Source organism: Schistocerca americana, chromosome 7 (assembly GCF_021461395.2).
Source record: "Schistocerca americana isolate TAMUIC-IGC-003095 chromosome 7, iqSchAmer2.1, whole genome shotgun sequence".
Taxonomy (NCBI): Eukaryota; Metazoa; Arthropoda; class Insecta; order Orthoptera; family Acrididae; genus Schistocerca; species Schistocerca americana.
In genome coordinates this window covers 482716418-482737963 of record NC_060125.1, presented here as the reverse complement: position 1 = coordinate 482737963, position 21546 = coordinate 482716418, and the positions used below count along the sequence as shown (strand labels likewise).

The following is a 21546-nucleotide window of genomic DNA, read 5'->3' as shown; positions in this document are numbered from 1 at the left end:
AAGTCGTCGCCATGCAATACCTGGTGCATAGAAATATGGTACGGGTGCAATCGATGTTGATGTAGCATTCCCAACACCGACGTTTTTGAGATTCCCGATTCTCGCGCAGTTTGTCTGCTACTGATGTGCGGATTAGCCACGACAGGAGCTAAAACACCTACTTGGGCATCATCATTTGTTGCAGGTCGTGGTTGATGTTTCACATGTGGCCGAATACTTCTAATTTCCTTAAATAAAGTAAGTATCCCACGAACGGTCCGGACACTTGGATGATGTCATCCAGGATACCGGGCAGCATACATAGCACATGCCCGTTGGGCTGTTTGATCACAATAGCCATACATCAACACGATATCGACCTTTTCCGCAGTTGGTAAACGGTCCATTTTAAGACGGGTAATGTATCACGAAGCAAATACCGTCCGCACTGGCAGAATGTTACGTGATACCACGTACTTATACGCTTGTGACTATTACAGCACCATCTATCACAAAGCGAAGAAAGTGCTCCAACTAAAACATTCGTATTTCTTTACTTACTACACGAATATGTAATAAAATGGGGGTTCCTGTTTAAACAAACACAGTTGATAACCGTTTGACCTATGGCAGCGACATCTAGCAGGCCAACCATAGCGCCATCTGGTTTCCCCCTTCATGCTAGTCGAGTTTCGTTCTTTGTAGTTTTTTCCTTTGATGCTAATTTCGTGAGATATTTGGCCCGGTCACTGTCAGTGGAACACCCTCTATAGTATGTGCCATCTTATAATTATGCTATTAAAAACAGGCTCTGATTTATGTGATACCTTAGCAACTGAAATAGATGATATCAAAGTAGTTAAGAATCTTGCGCATGTAAACAATTGTATGTGAAAATGTGAAGTTATGGTGTTGAGTTTATTCTTGTGCTGTATGTGCCAAACAAGGTCATTAAAAATAAAGTAAGGAATTAGGGACATAACAGATTCTTTTAAATATAAAGCTTACTTAAAGATAACACTAAAGTATATGTATCAATCTTTGTGGATCGTGACAAATTTCGGTACATAACCTCACTAGCACACCCAGAAAACAGCAATCGCACTCTAAACGAATCTAAAAAACTTTAAGGCCGCGATCAAATCCTGAAGACTACATGATGTCAACCGGCTGCCGTGTGATCCTCTGCCATGTGGCCATATGCCCATTTGGTATGGACAGGCATGGGGTGTGCACATTGATCTCCCGGCTTTGGTCGACTTTTCAGTCTTTAGAGCTGTTACATCTCAAGTAGCCACTCGGTTGGTATCACGAATCCCACCAAGGCCACTGGCAGTGCCTGGAGCTGAACCCGGGTCATTCGCTTGAGAGTCAGACTCGCTGAACCATTCGGCTGTAATTAAAAGTAATGTACATGTAAATGCAAAGCACTTGATGTCAGCAGAATGTTGTCGAAAGATCTCATGCCCACAGACATTGGTAAAAAGTATATGAAACAGATAAATTACTTTATACACTTTTTGAAGAACGACATCATTAACCATAAAACGCTGCTGCAGGAGTACGTGTTCTTTATTCTTGAGATTAGCTTCGATCAAAAGGTCATTTTCAGGTGACGAACGTTGTATTTACAGGAAACGCTTCCACTGAAGATTGATATGTTTCCGTCGTAGTGTAACCAACAGCAAACATTGTGGCAACAGAGCTATCGAACGAGGCTAAGCATTTTGCTCTTCTTCTTCTTCCTCAAATGAAATTTATTGGTAATTACATACAGTCGTAATCAGATGCATGCGTAGCTGAAAATATCTTCAAATCATATGAAAAAGATAGAGAATGTGATGTGTTTGGCTTTGTCGGCGTGAGTAATATGCTTCTCTTCAAGTGTTCAGTCAGGATGTGCCAGATTTTGTGTTCTCCATAAAGTGTGCAAATTTAGACTATCACTCACAGCCTCTAACTGAGGCGGCCGGAGTGGCCGAGCGGTTCTAGGCGCTACAGTCTGGAACCGCGCGACTGATACGGTCGCAGGTTCGAATCCTGCCTCGGGCATGGATGTGTGTGATGTCCTTAGGTTAGTTAGGTTTAATTAGTTCTAAGTTCTAAGGGACTGGTGACCTGAGATGTTAAGTCCCATAGTGATCAGGGCCATTTGAACCATTTTGAAAATTTAACTGATATTGTAAATAGTAAGAAGCGCGCTGCTTTACGTATCGATACTCTGAACGCAGTGCTTGATCGCTTGCGGACGCACGCTTGCGTCGATTAACTGTCGTGACAGAGAGAAGTTTGGCGCCAGCACGGCCCATTAAACATGCGGAATGGTGTGCTAAAAGAGAGTATTTATAGCTCTGCGTAACAGCTGTACGGAGAAGGTTCAAATGGTTCAAATGTCTCTGAGCACTATGGGAATTAATATCTGAGGTCATCAGTCCCCTAGAACTTAGAACTACTTAAACCTAACTAAGCTAAGGACATCACACACATCCATGCCCGAGGCAGGATTCGAACCTGTGACCGTAACAGTCGCGTGGTTCTGGACTGAAGCGCCTAGAACCGCTCGGCCACCGCGGCCGGCTGCGGAGAAGGGATAAGTGTCAAATTTTGAGAGTAACACATATGGAGACTGCTTCGTGTAAGAGTGAACCACACCGTGTAATTATTACGAGAGTTTTGATGAACAGCTATATAATTAAAAGTATGGCTATTGTAAAGATACAGCTATTCTGAAAGATAGATCTACACGCTTATCTCCTCTTACGCCGAATGTGTCTGAGAGACTCTGTGCAACTGTACGTTCACCAGCACGCGATAAAAGATTTCTCTAGACAGGAAAATTTTGGCTGGGATGGAATTAACAGTACATATCATTTCATTGCAGAGTACAGCATATTTTAGAAAGTGAACAGAATAGTTCTAATTTAGTTCCGTAGTACCAGAATATAAGCAGTATTATCCAAGAAATGCCACCGTTTTTTACGACGAAAGGTTTCCCTTCCGTGTTAATTGCTGCTACATTTGGGAATGAATTCCAGTGCAGTTATTAGTAATGGCATTGTAAGGACGAGTACGCAGCCAGTGGATTAATCATAGGTAGGTGAACATAGGCAAGGTGAGTTTTCCATTGTACCCGTGTGTTGCGTTCATGTGAGATATTTCCTGAACAGTTTAAAATATCTTAATTCTGTTCTGAGTCAAATGAATTTATAAACAAAACTAAATGACGAATAATATCATTTCATAGCTATATTAATTATGACGACATCGGAAACTTCGCTTTTCAGCTGGAACTATGGTTGCTAGCATCGTAATTATATTAAAAAAAATGAATTCAACGGCATGCCACTCTTAGGAACACGATAAGTAGTTTCCTACAAATTACAATATTTATAAACTTACTCTATACCTATCTGAAAAAGCAGAATTGGTAGCTATATTTCGGCAATTAAAGCTATAAAAAGAGTCTATACGTCGTTTAGTGAAGACTTCCACACAATTAATATCGGTGAATACAAACTGCGATATCTAAAATGTTTCCGGAAACATATGCGATAAGCTGCTTAGCTACATAAACTTGTATATTAAGCTGCTTTGCCCACCGCGCTGTTTGCAAAATGACAAGTTACAATTCGCAGTGTTCTACTTAAAAATTAATAGCTCAGGAAATTTGACAGATGAAATAATCATTTAAACACAACAGGAGCAACGGTGCTTGCATTACTACTAAAAAACTAGTTCTAACGTGCCATTGTGCGATTGCTTATTAATTTTCACTTACGTTGTGACAAGTTTTATTAAGATAGATTAACAAAGTGGAAGTGAGCGAGAAATTTACTAGACATTAGTTTTAAAGGTGACACAACTCGAGGAAGAAACAGAACTCGAACGATGGAAACTGATTTTTCCCTATTGTGTCTACACGTTAAGTTCGTAACAATTTTGATTCTCTGAAGAAATACGAAATTTCCAGAATTCCGGATAATTTAGGCGATTGATCTTTGGAAATTATGAGCTCCGACTTCGTCACTACTGTAGTGGATTTAGTGACTATGAGTGAGGCTATCAGCTCCCATGTAATAGTTTTAGTAAAGAGAGAATACGAATTGCTTGAATACGTCTAAGCACGTGCACGAAGGAAGAAGAGGACGTTCAAGAAGAAATGCTTAAAAATTTTGTCCTTGCCAAATTCTGCGTGTGAAAACGTTTTGTCACACGTAGCCAGACCAGAAGCTACGCGGAAAAAAGTGATAAATGGTTATATGTGAAACATTATTGTGCTCCAGCATTTTGGAGCTGGAAAACGTTTTAGTGAGAAAGGAGACAGTCCTGTTCCTATTTAGAGAATTAGCAAGTATCTCGTAGTAAGTAATCGATTGTGTACTTCTGTTAATTTAGCAAATACTGTATAACGTGTTTCTGTATCTGTATTTAGTAAAGGTAACAGTATTTCTTTTCACTTAAATAAATAAAATGAGTAGTTTGTTGGACAGTTAAGTACTTTCAAATCCCGCACAGTCAAAAAATCACATTAGTAGACATTCGTACAGATCAAGTACACTGCTAGACCGCTGCTAAGGAACTACTGCCAGTTGCTCCGTAACAGAGACAACTGCTGCGGAACGCACGGCCTTGATAGTAAAAGGAAGCATAGAGAGCGGGACGTGTTCACTGGAGTGAAGCCTGTACAGGAACGCTCTGTGTGCAAAAATGGCTCTGAGCACTATGGGACTTAACATCTGAGGTCATCAGTCCCCTAGAACTTAGAACTACTTAAACCTAACTAACCTAAGGACATCACACACATCCATGCCCGATGCAGGATTCGAACCTGCGACCGTAGCAGTCGCGCGGTTCCGGACTGCGCGCCTAGAACCGCTAGACCACCACGGCCGGCACTCTGTGTGCATTCGACAGTTTATTCAGTACGATATTTAACGAAACTTTTGTGGAACGGAGTAGTGCGACAGTCTGTGTCGTACAGCACGTCTGCAAGACATCATTAAAGTGCTTGCGATCGTAGAAGAATAGCTGGACAGCTTAAAGCCGGTCAAAGTGTTACTGTTGTGGGCACACTAATGGGTGGCTTCAAAAAAGAGTCATCTCGGGTTCCGAAAAGGCTGATGAAGATAGAAACGCTATGCGAAAGCCAACCGGACATCCACACCGCAAGGAGATCGATACGTAGCCCTAGTGGCGAAACATAACCGACATCTCACTCCTAGGCAGATCGCGGCAGACCTTGAAAGCGCTACCGGTGCACTTGTCTCTGCCAGAACCATGCAGCGATAAATCAGAGTGGTCTGTATGCTAGGAAGTCTGTTAAATGTATCTAGTTTCAACCGCGTCATCGTCGAGAAAGAGTTAGTTTGGTGTAGGGAATATGTTGGTTTCGATCAGCAACAGTGATCCACAGGGATGGTCTCCGACGAATCCCGTTTCACTATGGCTTGTGATAGACGACCAGTCAGTGTGCAGATGAACGGGAACACGTTACACACCACAGAACGTTCCTGAACATCATCGCTATAGCCTAGGCGTTGCTGTGTGGGCAGGCATTACGTTCGGTGGCCGAATACTGCTGCTTATCTTCGCGTGATCTACCGTTACAACAGAGCGGTATTGCACCGATGTTATTCTGGATCATCCTCAGTTTTGGGGTGCGGTAGGTCCCGACTTTCTGTTAATGGATGACGATGCCCAACCACATAGCACGTCTGAGGTGTCACTCACACAGGAGAGTGAAGATGTTGAACGTACAAGAATGAAATTGCTTGCGGGCTCTTTGGACCTAAGATCTATAGAGAAAGCGTGGGGCTCTCTTGAAAGACATGTTTCTCAAGCAACACCCCATTCCCAATACATGTAAGAACTGAAAAATGTCCTGAGAGAGGAGGGAGCAATATCCCGCAAGGACTCCCCTACAGTTGGGTAGCCAGAATGTATGACAGACGCTATATGTGCGTTACTGCTCGAAGAGGGCATATTTCTCACTGAGTCCGTAGGGAGTCTGACCCGTGTCTAATATGACTGTTGTTTATGTCTATAACCCTGATTTCAAAAATTGTTCAAATGGCTCTGAGCACTATGGGACTTAACTTCTGAGGTCATCAGTCCCCTAGAACTTAGAACTAATTGAACCTAACTAACATAAGGACATCACACACATCAATGCCCGAGGCAGGATTCGAACCTGCGACCGGAGCGGTCGCCCGGGTCCAGAATGTAGCGCCTAGAAACGCTCGGCCACACCGGATGGCACCCCGCTTCCCGATGTGGTCAAATCTGTACCACGTTTCCTAGTAAAGGCACCGCTCTTCTATCACGTATGTACTGCGTTACATGTCGTCCATGATCGCATGTGATTATTCCTGTACAACCATGTCTTTGTTCCTTAGCAATTGTCAAACAGTGTAGCAACTCAACAGCCGGTCGGTGTGGCCGTGCGGTTCTAGGCGCTTCAGTCTGGAACCGCGTGACCGCTACGGTAGCAAGTTCGAATCCTGCCTCGGGCGTGGATGTGTGTGATGTCCTTAGGTTAGTTAGGTTTAAGTAATTCTAAGTTCTAGGGGACTGATGACCAAGATGATAAGTCCCATAGTGCTCAGAACCATTTGAAGCAACTCAACAATAAAATGCGATAGTGCGTTTACATGGATGCGAGTATCCACTGTGTGAGCCTAAATCCGGCACCCAGTCCGTCTTGCCAACATCTATGGTGGAATGTTTACATCATCAGCGAACAGCTACGTTGGGAATTTATTTTGCTGAAAGCCACGCATTTGCAAACTGCCAGAAAATAAAGTTCCGTTCGACAGTTGGCACAAAAGCGAAAGTGATTTGTAAATTAAATTGAGTAAATGATGCCTTTAGTGGCATCGGACATTGGTCTGTGGCGGAAGCTCTTCCGATAAACCGTAATGCATGCTGGAATGCGTGCCGAGATTGGCTGTCTGGGAACCTGCGTGGCGACGAAAGTGGTGTGACGTCACGCTAGACCACGTGGGTAAGTTGACGAACGCTGGAAGTGTTGTCCAGCTAACACGATGTTGGAAAACAAATATGCAACGGACTTATGCCACATCTCTTCTGAAACTGTAGTAGGTAGACAAACGAAGACAAAAATCATCAAAATTAACCTAATTCCGTAGCAAAACGATACAGAGAGTGCATCAAGGTTTATGGATAGATGTAAATGACAGCGATTGAGTGATGTGCGCCACTTTTATTTAAATATTGATTTTAATGCAGAAAAGCAAAGAAGAAAGCCGTAGAGAACAATTTCGCTCCACTAATTGGCAGATGATGAACAGTGACTTTCCCAGCAGCTTCAGAATGTTAGAAATTCTATATACAGAAGTTTATAAGCCAGCTAGCTCCTCAGATGATGACGAGATTGCTGCCGTGTATATAAGATAAATGAAATCTTACAGATAGTGAAGGAAGACAGAAGTTTAATAGTGATGAGGGACAAAAATTTGATAGCAGGAAAAGGAAGAGAAGGAAAAGGAGTATATTAATATGGACTGGGGAAAAGGAATGAAAAAAGAAGCCGCCTGGTAGAATTTTGCACAGAGTATAGTTTAATTATCGTTAACACTTCGTTTAAGAAGGAATGGTGTGTACGTGGAAGAGACCTGGAGACACCGGAAGGTTTCATTTGATTATATAATGGTAAGACAGAGCTTTCTGAACCAGATTTTAAACTGCAAGGCATTTCCAGGGGCATATATGGTCTCTGACCACAATGTACTGGTTATGAACTTTACATTAAAACTGAATAGATTGCAAAAAGATGGGAAATTAACGAGATGGTACCTGGATAACTTGCAAGAACTAGATGTTGTTGATAGTTTCAGAAGAAGCATAAACCAACGGTTACTAAGAACAGAGGAAAGGAATACAGTAGAAGACGAATGGGCTGTCTTAGGGTTAAGACAGTGAAGGCAGCAGATGATTAAATAAGTCAAAAGACAAGGTCTAATAGAAATCATTGGATAGCACGGAAGTTGTTGAATTTAACTGATGAAATGAGAAAACATCAGTAGTAAATGAAGCAGGTGAATGGGAATAAAACATTTAAAAACTAAGGTAGACAGGAAGTGCAAGATGGCTATGCAGGAATGGCTAGAGGACAGATGTAAGGATTTAGAAGCATATATCACTAGTGGAAAGGTAGATACAGCCTACAGGAAAATTAAAGAGGCCTTTGGAGGAAATAGAAGCAGCTGTATCAATGACACGAACTGAGATGGAAAACTAGAACTTAGCACTGAAGGAAAGCTGAAAGATGGAAGGAGTATACAGCGAGTCTATATAAGGTAGACATACTTGAAGGCAATATCATAAAACTGAAAGAGGACGTAGATGAAGGTGAGATGGGGGATATGATACTGCGACAAGAATTTAACATCGGACTGAAAGACCTAAATCAAAACAAGGCCCTGGTGTAGAAGACAGTCTGTCAGAACTATTGAAGGCCATGGGAGAACCAGCCATGACAAAAATCTTCTATCTGTTGTGGATGATATAGAAGACAGTCGAAATACCCTCAGATTTGAAGAAGAATATAATAATTGAAATTTCAACGAAAGGAGGTGCTGCCAAGTGTGAATACTACCGAACAATCAATTCAGTAACTCATGGTTGCAAAACAGTAACACAAATTCTGTACAGAAGAAAGAAAAACCAGGTAAAAGCCGACGACGGGGAAGAGCAGTTTGAATTCCGAAGGAATGAAGAACACGCGAGGCAATATTGAACCTATGATTTCTCTTAGAATATAAGTTGAGGAAAGGCAAACCTACGTTTATTGCATCTGTAAACTTAGAGGAAGATTTTGACAATGTTTTCTGGAATTCCCTTTTTGAAATTCTGAAGGTATCAGGGGCAGAATACAAGGGTCGAAAGGCTATTTACAACTTGTGCAGAAACCAGACGGTAGTTAATAAGAGTCGAGGAGCAGGAAAGGGAAGTGGTGGTTGAGAGGGTAGTGAGAAAGTGCTGTAGCCTGTCACCGATGTTATTCAATCTGTATGCTGAGCAAGCAGTACAGGAAACCAAAGGAAAATCAGGAGTGTGAATTAAAGTTCAGGGAGAAGAAATAAAAAGTTTGAGGTTTGGTGAAACACTGTAATTCTGTCAGAGACAGTGAAGGATTTGGAAGAGCAGTTAAACAGAATGGTCAGTGAATTCAAAGAGGAACATCAACATAAGGCAAATAAAGCAAGTCAGGCGTACTGGGGTAGCTCAGATGGCAGAGCACTTGCTCCCGAAAGGCAAAGGTCCCGAGTTCGAGTCTAGGCCAGACACACAGTTTTAATAAAAAAAAAAAATGTTCAAATGGCTCTGAGCACTATGCGACTTAACTTCTGAGGTCATCAGTCGCCTAGCACTTAGAACTAATTAAACCTAACTAACCTAAGGACATCACACACATCCATGCCCGAGGCAGGATTCGAACCTGCGACCGTAGCGGTCGCTCGGTTCCAGACTGTAGCGCCTAGAACCGCACGGCCACTCCGGTCAGCCAGTTTTAATCTACCAGGAAGTTTCATGTCAATGCACACTCCACTGTAGAGTGAAAAATCTCGTTCTGGAAGTGTACAACCAGTGTTTCTTACGAAAATATATTCAGAATTCCCTATTTTCGAAACGGAACATGTAGTCCAACAGCGCAAACAAACTCATGAAAGGTGACAAGAATTTTGTGTGATGTAAAGGGAACATTAGAAGTTGCTTAAAATACATTACATGGTATTTGTAATCGGACGGGAATCATCAGAGAAAAGGTCACAACCGCAAACTACATACCCACCTTCCTACGCGTTAAATTTGTTAGTTTGCTTGACTCTTTTTCTTACTACATCAGTGTTCTATTTACGCAAGAGGGAACGGAAGATGCTAACTTCAAGGAAGGAAGACGGAACTTCATGCTTGGCATTCATACACGGCTGCCTGTCTCGCGGAAACGCTCAGAGGACGACGCCGCCACCGCATTCGCATACCAAAGCTGTAGCACCGGTATGCAGATGAGGCTCGCATGCAGTGACATATTACTGAGTAATGTAAGCGAGCGGAGCAAGGCGTCGCTTTGCAGAGCAAACGCATGGATATTGGGTTACAGGGAAACATCAAACTGTGCCGCCAGGCGCTACGGCGACCTGTTGCTGCGGCCATTGATAGCTCCGCAGGGATCATCGATCTCAGGACCGCAAGGCCGGGTTTCGCTGCTCTCAGCGCAAAGTCGGAGCTTTCTCCGGCGATTATGATATATAAACTCCCTGTGCGCTCATTACGAAGTGTGAGAGCACATGGTCTACATCTACATCCACATACATAATCCGAAAGCCACCGTACGATGTGTGGCGGAGGGTACCCTGTACCGCTACTTGTTTCTTTTCTTGTTTCACGGCAAATAGAACGAGGGAAAAATGACTATCTGTATGCCTCCGTATGAGTCCTAATTTTTCGCATCGTATCTTCATGGCCCTTATACGAAATGTACGTATATTGGTGGCAGTAGAAGCAGTCTGTAATCAGCTTCAAATTCCGATTCTCTAAATTTTCTCAGCAGTGTTCCTCGGAAAAAACACCGCCTTCTCTCCTCGGATTTCCACTCGAGTTTCCGAATCATCTCCGCAATACTTGCGTGTTATTCGAACATACCAGTAGCAAATCCAGCAGCGCTTCGATTAATTGCTTCGATGGCATCCTTAAAGACGACTCTGTGAAGATCCCGAACACTCGTGCAATACTCACGTTTAGTCATACTGGCGTTCTGTATGCGGTCTCCTTTAAAAATGAACCACACTTTCCAAACATTCTACTAGTGAACCGAAATCGACAATTCACCATCCCAGTCACAATCTTCCCATGCTTCTTTCATTCCATATTGCTTCGCAACGTTAAGCCCATTTCAAGATGGACACTACCAATCGTATATCAGAACATTACATCATTGTTTTTTCCTACTCATCCGCATCAACTTACATTCTTCTGCTTTTAGAATCAGCTGCCATTCATCACACCAACTAGAAATTTTATCTAAGTCATCTTGTATCCTCCTACAGTCACTCTACAACAACACCTTTTCGTACGCTACAATATTATCTGCAAACAATTGCTGCCACCCTCTCTGTCAGATTATTTGTACGTATAGGAAACAATAGCGATCCCATCACACTTCCCTGGCGTGCTCCTGATGATACCCTTGTCTGTCACCGTCGCGGGCAACACACTCATTTCTATTACTTAAGAAGTCTTCGAGCCATGATTCTACAGTTTATTGATAAAATTCTGACAGACAAAATGTCTTTACTCTGAACGCGGTCTGATTTCGCTACCTGCGTATCGACAGGCAAGTGTTCATAAAAGTACATAACTACCGCCTGGCGTACAAAACACCCATGTGTCATTTAGAAATTTGGATCGGTACAGGAGCCCTGTTCGGGTAGCCGAAGTCGTTAAGGCGTCCGCTCGCGACAAGTTAGGGTCCCGGTCCGGTATGAATTGTCATGTGTTGCAAACACCTGATGTCAATGCACCTACGCAACTTGAGAACCTACACAGCCAGAAGATTATGATAACCGACCTGCTATAGATATAAATCCGCCTGGGAGATACCAGCGTCACCTGGCGAAGAATGACTGCTAGTAAGAGACGCGGTGCATGTACTATCAGTAGGAGCGCTGTCCGTCTGTAGAACGTGATATCTGAATTTAACTGAGGGCAGATTGTGATGGCCTGGAGGCTTGGCCCGAACTTTTCGGAAACTGCGCGACTTGTTTGGTGTTTGGGGAGTACTGTAGTGAGCCTCTTCCACGTGGCGAAATCAGGGTGAAACCACGTCCACGTGTCGTGGGGCTGGGCGACGGTTGCTCCTTACAGACGTCGGGCGTCGTTGGCTGGAAAGACTGGTAAACAGGACAGGTGGCGAACTGTGGCGTAACTGACATCAGACTTTGAAGCTGGGCAGAGTACAAGCGTGTCTGAACACATAGAGCACCGAACACTGGTAACTGTGGGCCTCCGCCGCCGACGACCCACCAAGAAATCGGCAGAAAGCGGCTGAAATGGCACGTCAACATCGGTTCAAATGGTTCAAATGGCTCTGAGCACTATGGGACTAAACTTCTGAGGCCATCAATCCCCTAGAACTTAGAACTGCTTAAACCTAACTAACCTAAGAACACCACACACATCCATGCCCGAGGCAGGATTCGAACCTGCGACCGTATCGGTCGCGCGGTTCCAGACTGAAGCGCCTAGAACCGCTCGGCCACACCGGCCGGCGTCAACATCGGCACTGGATGTAGACGCAGTGGTGGATAGTCTCAAGGGCTGATGAATCCCAATACCTTCTTCACCAAGCCGATGGGAGTGCAAGGATCCGTTGTCTTCTAGGGGAACAGCTCCTAAACAACTGTACTGTGGTACGGAGACAAACTGGCCCCGGCTCCATTATGCTCTGCGGAACATCCACGAGGGCATCCATAGGTCCGGTGGAGCTCTTGCAAAGCACCATGATGACAAAGGAGTGACATACAATCCTTACAGACCATGTATACCGCTTCATGACCATCATGTTTCCCGACGAGTGTGGAATTTTTCAAGAAGATAATGCGCCATATAACAATGCCAGGAGTGTGATGGAGTGGTTGAGGAACACAGTGACGAAATCCAATTGATGTAGTGTCCAGCCAAACTCGTCAGTTCTGAACCCGATCGGCCAACTGGGATGTCAGAGCTTTTTGTCCCCCCTCCACAGAATTAACGGGAATTAGGTGACTTTTGTACGGTGCCACTTCCCTCCATCGACCTACCAAGGCCTCATTGCGTCCATGTCAGGACAGGTCGCCGTTGTTATCAGCGCCAAAGTTCTAGGGGACTGATGACCTCCGATGCTAAGTCCCATAGTGCTCAGAGCCATTTGAACAATTTTTTTTAGTCATTCCAGATGGGATGACATGTGTTTATCAGTCTATTATTACTGCTTCGAAGGCAGGTAGCTCCCGATTTTTGCAAATTTTGTCTTTCCATTTTCTGCTCTCTCGATTATAGCTGTATGTACATGGTGTTGTAATATCAAGTTATCATAATTCGTTTCTTTCGCGGTGAGGCAGAAGCCTCGATACACTTCTATAAATGTCGAACGGTGTGAGGAATCATAATGGCGTCTAGATGGGGTGTCTGCTGCGTGGGCTGCAACTTTTCAGAGATGTGGTGCGATCTTGGATTTGGATTGCGGATTTCAAATGGGAAAGAGGTCAAGTGATTCATCATTTTGAACTGCCTCCGTGTCAGGAATACACATGTGCAATCAGTTTTAGAACATCTTTATTTGTGTAGGAGTTATGACTTGTTAAAATTTGAAATTGCATTGACGTGATAAATTCTGTTTATTGTGCAGGTGATTCACTATGGCATTTCCACAGCAGTAACGCATTGAAATTGTATTAATGAGTAGTGGACGAAGTACCACAGTAACTGCTGCAGACTTCAATGCCGAGAATCCTGACACAAATGACATTTCACGTATCACACTATCCTAGTTATTGGACAAAATTCTTCTGTGTTGGGCCAGTCATGCAGAGGACGTCCAAGATCGACCACCGATGAGGAGACAGCACTGCAGGTGTGGGATCATTTGTGAAAAGTCCACATCGCAGTATGCGCCGGTTATCAGCAATATCCGGCGTCAGTCAATGTTCAATCCTGCGTGTGTTGCACACACACCAATGGCACCCGCACATGTTGCAGTTGCAACATCATCTCTCGGAGGATGACCCAGATCGGCGGGTACAATCTGCAGAATGGGCTCTAGATCAGTGTAACAAAAATCCTACAGCATTATCGTGACTGGTCAGATGCAAACCCCTCGGCGGTGGATCCCTGTAGAGATGTTGGTGGTGAAAAGGTGATGGTTTGGTGTGAGATTTAGGACAGGATAATGGTGGGTACGGCGTTTATTAATGGAACCTTGAATGGGGAGAGGTATAACACGCTCCGTGATCATGTGCTTCCAACGCTGTTGAACCCGCTTGTTATTTCCCAACCTCTCTCCAACGAGACGGTGCACGTCCTCACTATGACACTGATATCAGACAGTTTCTGGATGAACAGTTTGGAGATAATTTGATAGTTAGCGCGGAGTCCTATCGAATGGCCATCGCGGTACGAGGACCTTATAATGGGTGTTCAAAAAGTCTCTCCGCAGTGTCGTGTAATTGTCAGCCGCGCGTGCCCTATGATTGTTCGCTTGCCTGGATTTTTCAACAAAACAATAAACGCACAACGATACTGCAATGATATTGTATACCCATTCGTAGGAGAACTTGTGTTAAGTGAAATACTGAACGGTTATTTTTAACAAGATGGTGCAACCACGCATACAACTCGCGTTTCAATGTCACTGCTTGCTGATGTTTTTGGTGATCGCATAATTTCACAGGGACTTTGGCCTCCACGATCGCCTGACCTAACACCACGTGACATTTTATTCCGAGGTGCAGCGAAAGCAACTGTCTATAAAAACCGTCCAAAATTCATCGATTAACTGAAAACTGCAATATCAACTTTCACTAGCGAGGGAGGTGGCGCAGTGGTTAGCACACTGGACTCGCATTAGGGAGGGCGACGGTTCAATCCCGCGTCCGGCCATCCTGATTTACGTTTTCCGTGATTTCCCTAAATCGCGCCAGGCAAATGCCGGGATGGTTCCTTTCAAAGGGCACGGCCGACCTCCTTCCCCGTCTTTCCCTAATCCAATGAGATCAATGACCTCGCTGTTTGGTCTCTTCCCACAAACAAACCAAACCAATCAACTTTCACTGTTTCTGGTACAGAAGAAATGTTACAGCTTGTGTTTGGAAAATTGATTTGACGAATTGAATTGTGTATTCAACAACAGGGGAGATAGTTTCAACATTTAATGTGAAAATTTTTAAGTAAAAATTAATATTCAATAAATTAATAACTTGTATTTCACTGAATTTTATTTCGGTATATTCACTGCAGCATACGGCACGTACGGCTAACAATCATACGGCACTGCGGAGAGACTTTTTGAACATCCCTTATCACTTTAGTTTTATCTTTGGGGACATTGGAAGTCAGTTAGTGTATGAGGTAAGAATCAACATTGTAGCCCATATTTGCTGGCACATTTAGCAGACGTGTGCTTCTGTTAACCCACAGATCTTGTGACGTGTGCAGCATGACTGGCAAAAAAGACTCCGATTGTGTATTCAGCACAATGGAGGTCATACTGAGCATACGCTGTAATGCCGCCTCTGACAAGAGTGCTAACGTTCAACAGGTCATAATTCCTACACAAACAAAGATATTTAAAAAACAGATTCCACATGTTTACTCTTGAGAAAGCGGCAGTTCAAAAGTATGTGCGAATTTTGAAACAGTCATCATTCCCTCTAGTCTATCTTTTATTGTGTAGTCTCTTTTCATCCAATGTACTAGCCAGTTTCTTTAAATTCTCGTATTTCACATTCACCGTGTGTGATAAAATCTCATTCTTTATTATATTTGTCCAAATCAACCCTTCATTCTTCTCCACATCTGCATATCAAAAGGCTCTAAGCACTTCTACTCGATTTGTGGCAGTGTATGTTTATGTACCACACAGGGCAACCCTCCATACAAAGCACTTTACTAAAATTTACCTTTTTTGTTAGTAAAATCAGCCGCATAAATTTTCCTCCTCCTGGAAAACTTTTATTTGTAGTGGCTAACATTGTTTTTATTTTTTGATTAGATGTCACGCCACTGGTTAGTTTGCATCATATGTACTGCCGACGCGAGGATCAAGAACGATAGATCAGAGAGGGCTGTGAGGTGACGTCAGCCAATACCACGCTGACTATGACGTCACCACGACAGGAGCGGCCTCTGCACGGAGAGAATAAAAGCGACGCACCGCCTAGCCTCGGCCGCACTAGAAGAGCCGTGACTTGTGATCCATATCAATTACTTGCATGGACATTGTATATTTCGATGAACACTGATTATTTGCACGTCGCCAACTGCTTGCGACACCACCTTGTACATATGCAAGTTAAGTACTGTCAATTCAGTTGCTGTAGTAAACTCCATTCGTATGATTTGCTTGCGTGTTGTCTAGCTATCCGAGAAAACAGCTTCCTAGGCACCCTATAAGAGACGAGTGGGCAAGATTCCACATGTACTTACTTTTTCCACTATCATAAAATTCGATTTTATCTTCCACGATTGCGTTGTGAAAATGATTACCTTAGCCTTCTACATTCATCTTCTTCATAACATGCGTCACAGCGGGTATTCAGTTCTTTCAACATTATTGTTAATTCTCTTTTCATTTTCAGTTCGTAACACAATGTTGTCAGCAAATGTAATGCATTTGCCTCTATACACTCCTATTGTCACACCACTCTTTTCGTGGATGCTGATTTTCAAAATGGTTCAAATGGATCTGAGCACTATGGGACTTAACATCTGAGGTCATCAGTCCCCTAGAACTTAGGACTACTTAATCCTAAATAACCTATGGACATCACACACATTCATGCCCGAGGCAAGATGCTGATTTTAACGAAAGCTTTATGTAAAAGGCAATCAAAAAGTTTCTATTCTAAGGCAGTACAGTAAAAAATCGTACGACAATGAGAAAAAATCGCCGGAAGTGTGGAGGCAATCGTCCCACCGACGCGCCGTGTTGAAGATATGTTTTTGAAGAATCCGTAACTGCCTACTGCTCATCCTGATCCGGCAGCAGTCCTAGGCTCTTTATGGTCTTTTTTAAGGTAACAAGGAGTGGCAATGGCGTGGGGAGAGTTAAAGACTATAGGGCGGGTGCTCGAGAGCCACCCACTTGCCCATCGACCGGTGTCTTCTGTCGAATTGTGACAGCACAGAATTTGGTGCACCATTCCGCAAGGGTGGTTTTCAACTGACATGCTGCCCCATAAACACTCTTCATTCACCGTCTTCGGCAGGCCAGAAAATAATAACACAACGTTGGCATATGGTAAGAACGCCATAGTTCACGTTTCCGCACTTACGACAGCCACGGAAAGACATGGCTGCCACAGTAATTCCTTGCCTACATGTTAGTGCTTATATGCTCACACTGGAATCGCGCTAAGTTGCGTAAACGCTGCAGGAAAAGTGTTTGATCGCCCCATATAACTTCTAGTTTTACTTCATGAAAGAGGTACAAAAATATCTTACATGTCGCTGAACAAAAATGCTTTTAATTTTCACACCTCACATTGAAGACTTGTTGATCTGTAGATACAGATGTAAAATGAAACACAGGAAATGCAGAAACGTTTTGTGATACTGGTACGCGTACCAGTAAAACAGACCTTGTACGCGTTGTGTACTCACGTTGTCGTTGTGGCTCCAGTAGATGTATGCTGGGGGTTCCGGGCTGTACAGGACGATGCACGTCAGATTGATGGTACTGCCACGGTCTATGTACAGGTCTGGACCGCCAACGATCTCCGTCGTCGGTTCTGGAACAGAGGACGAGCACCTTTGCTTAGTGACACAGATCTGAGGCGTAACCAAATAGGGGAAAACGATATACCCTAACCGGATAAAATGTTAATAATGGAGAAAGAGGAGATACAGATAACAAACTATGACAGCTACGTTGAACAGTAAATTATGCACCACCAGGAACTATTGCTGGGTACACCACCACTAGCCTTTAGAAAGACAGTTCAGAGACGAAGACAGTCCACACCTTTTCTTACGTGTGGCAATATCCATCTGACGCTCCTCATTGATGATTAGATCCCACGGAGACGCGAAACTGCGTAGACGTTGATTGCTGCATCACCTGCTGTTGCTAATAGGTGAAGACATTGTGGAGAAGGTTGAGGCTGGATCAGTTAATCAGCAGTAGTGATGCAGTGGTGTAGTTTGTACACTGCTGTAATCGTCTTGGGAGAGAAAGCTGCCTATAGTACACTCATCATGAAGATGTAGGAGAAGGAGCAATGCTCAGCCAGCGAGACAGGTGAAACAAACATCCTCTTTCATGTTCACGGTAATCTAAATGTGAGGTCCAAATCATAGTATAAAAAACAGCCGGAAACAGCACAGAACCACCTCCACTTTACCCGCTGCGGACGTGCAGCTTTGTATGTCACTCTGAGCTCTGGATTTCTCCGAGGTACCCAACTCCACACATAATACATGTAAATTGAAGGTGGAGCGATGAGAAAGGAAAGGAAAGGGAAAATTGATTTCAGCTGCATCGAATCATTACGTGGAATCAGTGGCGACAAAAGAAACTTTGTGCCCGACCGGGATTCAAACCCGGGATCTCCTGCTCACTAAGTAGTTCCGTTAACCACTGCACCATCCGGACACAGTGTTTATCGAAACTGCGCGGATTATTTATGAATGCTTCTTGGCCTACCTACGTTCCCAGCTGCAGCAACCTGTCCTGTCCATGTTCTCCTAACTTTCTACTTGGAGATTCTTACAAAAGGTCAGACGTAATTGCGTATCCGCAATGAAAAAATTGCATTAGTTGTCCATCGAGGCAAATAATGTCCGAGAGAACAGACACCACGCCATCACATCAAATACTATATTCGCACGAAAACTCGTTAGCCTACATTGGCTGGCAGCCAGATAATGTTTCTGGCGCTGGGTTGTAGTACGTGGGAGATGTTGGCCTCATTGCTGTTAAGTGTTTCTTCTTTTCTGTAATCTTCTCCAAAGGTTTGAAAAAATACAATAGATGTCACTCATCTCCTGTTCCAAATGACACTGAGCAGTCTCTGCCAGTGACCTGGTCACAAGTAGCGTCATCCAAGTGTGTCTGTTATACCATCCGGCATTAATGAGTCTATAAAAGACGTTTCCACATTCCATCACAGATTAACCCTCTCAGCGTCGAAATGATACAATGTCTTTTTTGTGCATTTAGAAGTTCTCCCAAATAGTTTACCGTAGTGTTTATCTGATATCATTAAGATAAACACAGATAACTTCCTCAGATTTTCTCATCTTAGAAAGACCATTCTAGTCGCCTACTGGTGATTCAAGTGTATGGTTAATCGCAGGTCCACAAAATTTCGTCCACTGTCAGTCTTCACTGAGATAAATTGAGAAACTTCTGTAGTGCAAGAGATTTATCAATGACCCTCTGAGAACTGTGGTCGTTTACAATCATTAGTACATCATAGAACGTAAACTTTATTACCTGTTGTCTTTGATTTTTGTGGTTCTAATAATAAGTTGCAAGGTCGTCCTAAAAAGGAGTAAATCGTTTAATAGTCTAATGCTTCACGCCAATATTTTTGTGGCGTTACTCCACGATTGGTCACTGATAAAATTTCTGTTTGTAACTTTGTTCTTCGTACAGTCCTTGTCACTGTACAGATTTAGGAGGAGCAGAGCATTAACTAGAGCATCATGGGTTCCTTTATCAGTCCAATTTTTTTTTTAATTCAATACACACTGCTTTTCTCTTCTAGAGACAGGCTCTAGTTGATTACTGGAACAGTGCAATATCTCACGAAATTGGAAATAAAGGTGCGGCCGTTAAGACACTTATACGTGATGAATGCGTGATAGAATGGAATTGTGTTCCGAAGGGGTAGCCAGTACTGAAAATGAAAATTTTCACTATTGAGAGAACCATACATTTTGTTCTGATTGTACATGTCGCAGTTACAACCGACAGTATACCGGGAATGTGCCATTAAGAAGATTCGTAGGGCATAGTTAACGAACTACAGACGTCCCTCAATAATGTTAATTTGCCAGAAATATGGACCTTAACTTGTTACGCACGTGATATCTCTTTTACAGACTGACAAAACCCATCTGCCATGTAACAGAACGAACATGAGTTATTGAAAAGTAATTAATTACGGAGTACTGCGCGCGCTAGCGACTATTTTATGCTGGAAGATCCTTAGTGAAGAATGCCATATTGAGCAATGTGCAGCATTTCGTGCGAGACTTCTCCCCACTTTCTGCTTAGACGAAATATTAAAACGAAGTAACTTATGAGTTCTTCTCTTTTGGATATTTCGACACTGCACGGTCTATTCTGAAGTAATTAAAGATTTATGGCTGAAGCTTTGATGTGGTGCCTCCATGAAATAAATGTGTTGACTTTAGATCTTTCATAAATCATTTATAAAAAGCAGAACTTTATCATTCGATAGGACGTTCAGTGTTCACGATGTATATGAACGACCAGGCAGACAACGTGTCAGCTCTGTGAGACTTTTCACGGATGTAGAACTGTGCAAGTTGAGATCACGTCATCGACAAGTTGTTCATGAAAGCAGTGAAATTTGAATATGATCAGCGCTTGAAGCAAAGAGTGGAAACATTATCGACGTTTATAAATAAAATTCTATGAGCTTTTACAAAAGATCGACGATCTGTCACTAAAATGCGTCAAGTAACGAAAGAGAAAAGACTGAAAGGCCACGTCTAGGTAGGGCGAGAGTACCACAGAAAAGCTTTTGGGTGAACCATTCTGAACTATAATCAAGATTTTGACCTTTATTCTCAAACATGTATCTTGATGTAAACGTGGATATTGAATATACCATTAAAATAAATTTTCTGCTGTATTTAGTTAGACGTAGAGAACTACTTGTGAATAGATCGTATGTTTTAAAGGATATTCTATAAAAGTATTTTCTTTTGAGTAGCTAGAACCGCCAGAAAGATTTTAAACTATTCTCGTCCAAGTTAAAGTACGGAAAGTGTGGTGTACTTCAGGACTGTTGCCAGCAAAGGAAGATAATCATATTTTGTTTCTATTCCAGGGAGATTCCGTGAACTATTCTCCTTGAAGAATATAAAAGTATTTAATTATAATTTTGTTATTATAACCGCCACTCGACAAGTATCCTTCAGCAGGCCCGATACCACCAACACAGACTGAACTTACTTCAGTGCCGTAAATGTTGATGTGTCTTTAAAATAACAATTCAGCCTTATTAGCACTTCTAAGCATTAAGTTAGCTTCGTTCCTCATATGACCGGTCTAAAACACGCCTCGCATTCCCTTCTTTTTCACGAGAGGTAATTGTAGTTCAAAGTAGGAAATAACAGACAACCCTTAGCTGTGAGAGTCGAGCTATCACAGTTTCAGTTTAACTTTGAGTATCCCAGTGCCATCCCACTTTCAAACACTGTTCGTCTAGTCCGACGAGCACCAACTGCAGGCGATTTCTCGTTATGTCTGATTCCCTCCGCCGTGGAGACCAATTTACTCTGCTCTGAAATTGCGCAAGTTCTCTCTCTTTTCCTCTCCTAGAAGCAAACAAATTACTTTGCTGCAGAAAAATTTCGCAACGAGTAATATTACGTGCTGCCGAGCGCATTCTGCTAATTGAGACTGCATCATGAGGTCCACTATTTGTATTGCGAACACTGAGAAGATCTGGTTTAGCGTGTGCTGAAACGACTGCCATGTAGCTTTTTAGAGAGGTTGCATTATATTTCAAGAGCTACTTTCAGAAGAGTGTAATGGTGTCAGTGTAGTCTTTACTGAAAGATAAACAGTTTCGTAATAAACATCTTCTGTAT

At 43.0% G+C, this 21546-nt stretch overlaps 1 protein-coding gene across 1 annotated transcript in view; it reads right to left on the bottom strand.

The window, feature by feature from the left end:
• Nucleotides 1–21546, bottom strand: part of LOC124622298 (zwei Ig domain protein zig-8-like) — a 909359-nt gene that overhangs the window by 65172 nt on the left and 822641 nt on the right. The window contains exon 4 of the mRNA XM_047147970.1: nucleotides 17359–17486. Within this exon, the coding sequence (XP_047003926.1) occupies nucleotides 17359–17486 (128 nt within the window). The remainder of the gene's footprint in view (nucleotides 1–17358; nucleotides 17487–21546) is intronic.